The sequence below is a fragment of the Apaloderma vittatum genome, unplaced genomic scaffold (assembly GCF_000703405.1).
Source record: "Apaloderma vittatum isolate BGI_N311 unplaced genomic scaffold, ASM70340v1 scaffold16128, whole genome shotgun sequence".
Classification (NCBI taxonomy): domain Eukaryota; kingdom Metazoa; phylum Chordata; class Aves; order Trogoniformes; family Trogonidae; genus Apaloderma; species Apaloderma vittatum.
In genome coordinates this window covers 1-1403 of record NW_009729182.1, presented here as the reverse complement: position 1 = coordinate 1403, position 1403 = coordinate 1, and the positions used below count along the sequence as shown (strand labels likewise).

Below are 1403 nucleotides of genomic sequence, written 5' to 3'. Positions count from 1 at the left end.
TTGCTCCCTTGCCCCTCCATGTCTCTCCCTTGCCCCTCCATGTCGCTCCCTTGCCCCTCCAGGTCGCTCCCTTGCCCCTCCAGGTTGCTTGCTTCCCCCTCAAGGTCGCTCCCTTGCCCCTCCAGGTCGCTCATTTGCCCCTCCATGTCGCTCCCTTGCCCCTCCAGGTTGCTCCCTTGCCCCTCCAGGTCACTCATTTGCCCCTTCAGGTCTCTCCCTTGCCCCTTCAGGTCACTCATTTGCCCCTCCATGTTGCTCGCTTCCCCCTCCAGGTCGCTCATTTGCCCCTCCAGGTCACTTGCTTCCCCCTCCAGGTCGCTCCATTGCCCCTCCAGCTCGCTCCCTTGCCCCTCCATGTCACTCATTTTCCCCTTCAGGTCCCTCATTAGCCTCTTCAGGTCACTCAATTCCCCCTTCAGGTTGCTCATTTCCTCCGTCAGGTAATTCAATTCCTCCTCCAGGTCGCTCCTTTGCGCCTCCAGGTCACTCTCTTGCCCTTCCAGGTCGCTCCCTTGCCGCTCCAGATCACTCCCTTGCCCCTCTAGATCACTCCCTTGCCCCTCCAGGTCACTCATTTGCCCCTCCATGTCGCTCGCTTCCTCCTCCGTGTCGCTCACTTCCCACTCCAGGTCACTCCCTTCCTCCTCCATGTCGCTCCCTTGCTCCTCCAGGTCACTGTCTTGCCCCTTCAGGTCTCTCACTTGGCCCTTCAGGTTTCTCACTTGCCCCTTCAGGTTTCTCACTTTCCTCTTCAGGTCACTCCCTTGCCCCTCCAGGTTGCTCATTTCCTCCTTCAGGTCACTCACTTCCCCCTCCAGGTTGCTCATTTCCTCCTTCAGGTCACTCACTTTCCCCTCCAGGTTGCTCACTTGCCCCTCTACGTTGCTCACTCCCCCCTTCAGGTCGCTCACTTGCCCCTTCAGGTTGCTCCCTTGCCTCTTCAGGTTGCTCCCTTGCCTCTTCAGGTAACTCACTTTCCCCTCCAGGTCACTCACTTCCCCCTCCAGGTTGCTCATTTCCTCCTTCAGGTCACTCACTTCCCCCTCCAGGTCGCTCATTTCCTCCTTCAGGTCACTCACTTCCCCCTCCAGGTTGCTCATTTCCTCCTTCAGGTCACTCACTTCCCCCTCCAGATTGCTCACTTGCCCCTCTACGTCGCTCACTTGCCCCTCCAGGTTGCTCACTTGCCCCTCCAGGTTGCTCACTTTCAGGCTCCAGGGGCGGCAGGAGGGAGCGTTGGCAGAGGGGAGGGTGCCTATGAAGGGGGAAAAGGGGGAGTTAAGGGTGCAAAGGGGAGTGGGGACACTGTGGGGGGGAGCTTAGGGACACTGTGGGGGTCCTGGGGACAGTGGGGGGGAGGGTGGAGACATGAGGGTGTTGTAATCAAATTTAAGTTTTAAGGA

The 1403-nt window shown here is 58.9% G+C and overlaps 1 protein-coding gene across 1 annotated transcript in view; it reads right to left on the bottom strand.

Moving 5' to 3' along the window:
• LOC104277657 (ELKS/Rab6-interacting/CAST family member 1-like) overlaps nucleotides 1-1255 on the bottom strand; it is a gene marked incomplete at both ends in the record, with an annotated part of 1816 nt that extends 561 nt beyond the window's left edge. The window contains one exon of the mRNA XM_009874359.1: nucleotides 34-1255. Within this exon, the coding sequence (XP_009872661.1) occupies nucleotides 34-1255 (1222 nt within the window). The remainder of the gene's footprint in view (nucleotides 1-33) is intronic.
• Between the last annotated feature and the right edge of the window lie 148 nt (nucleotides 1256-1403).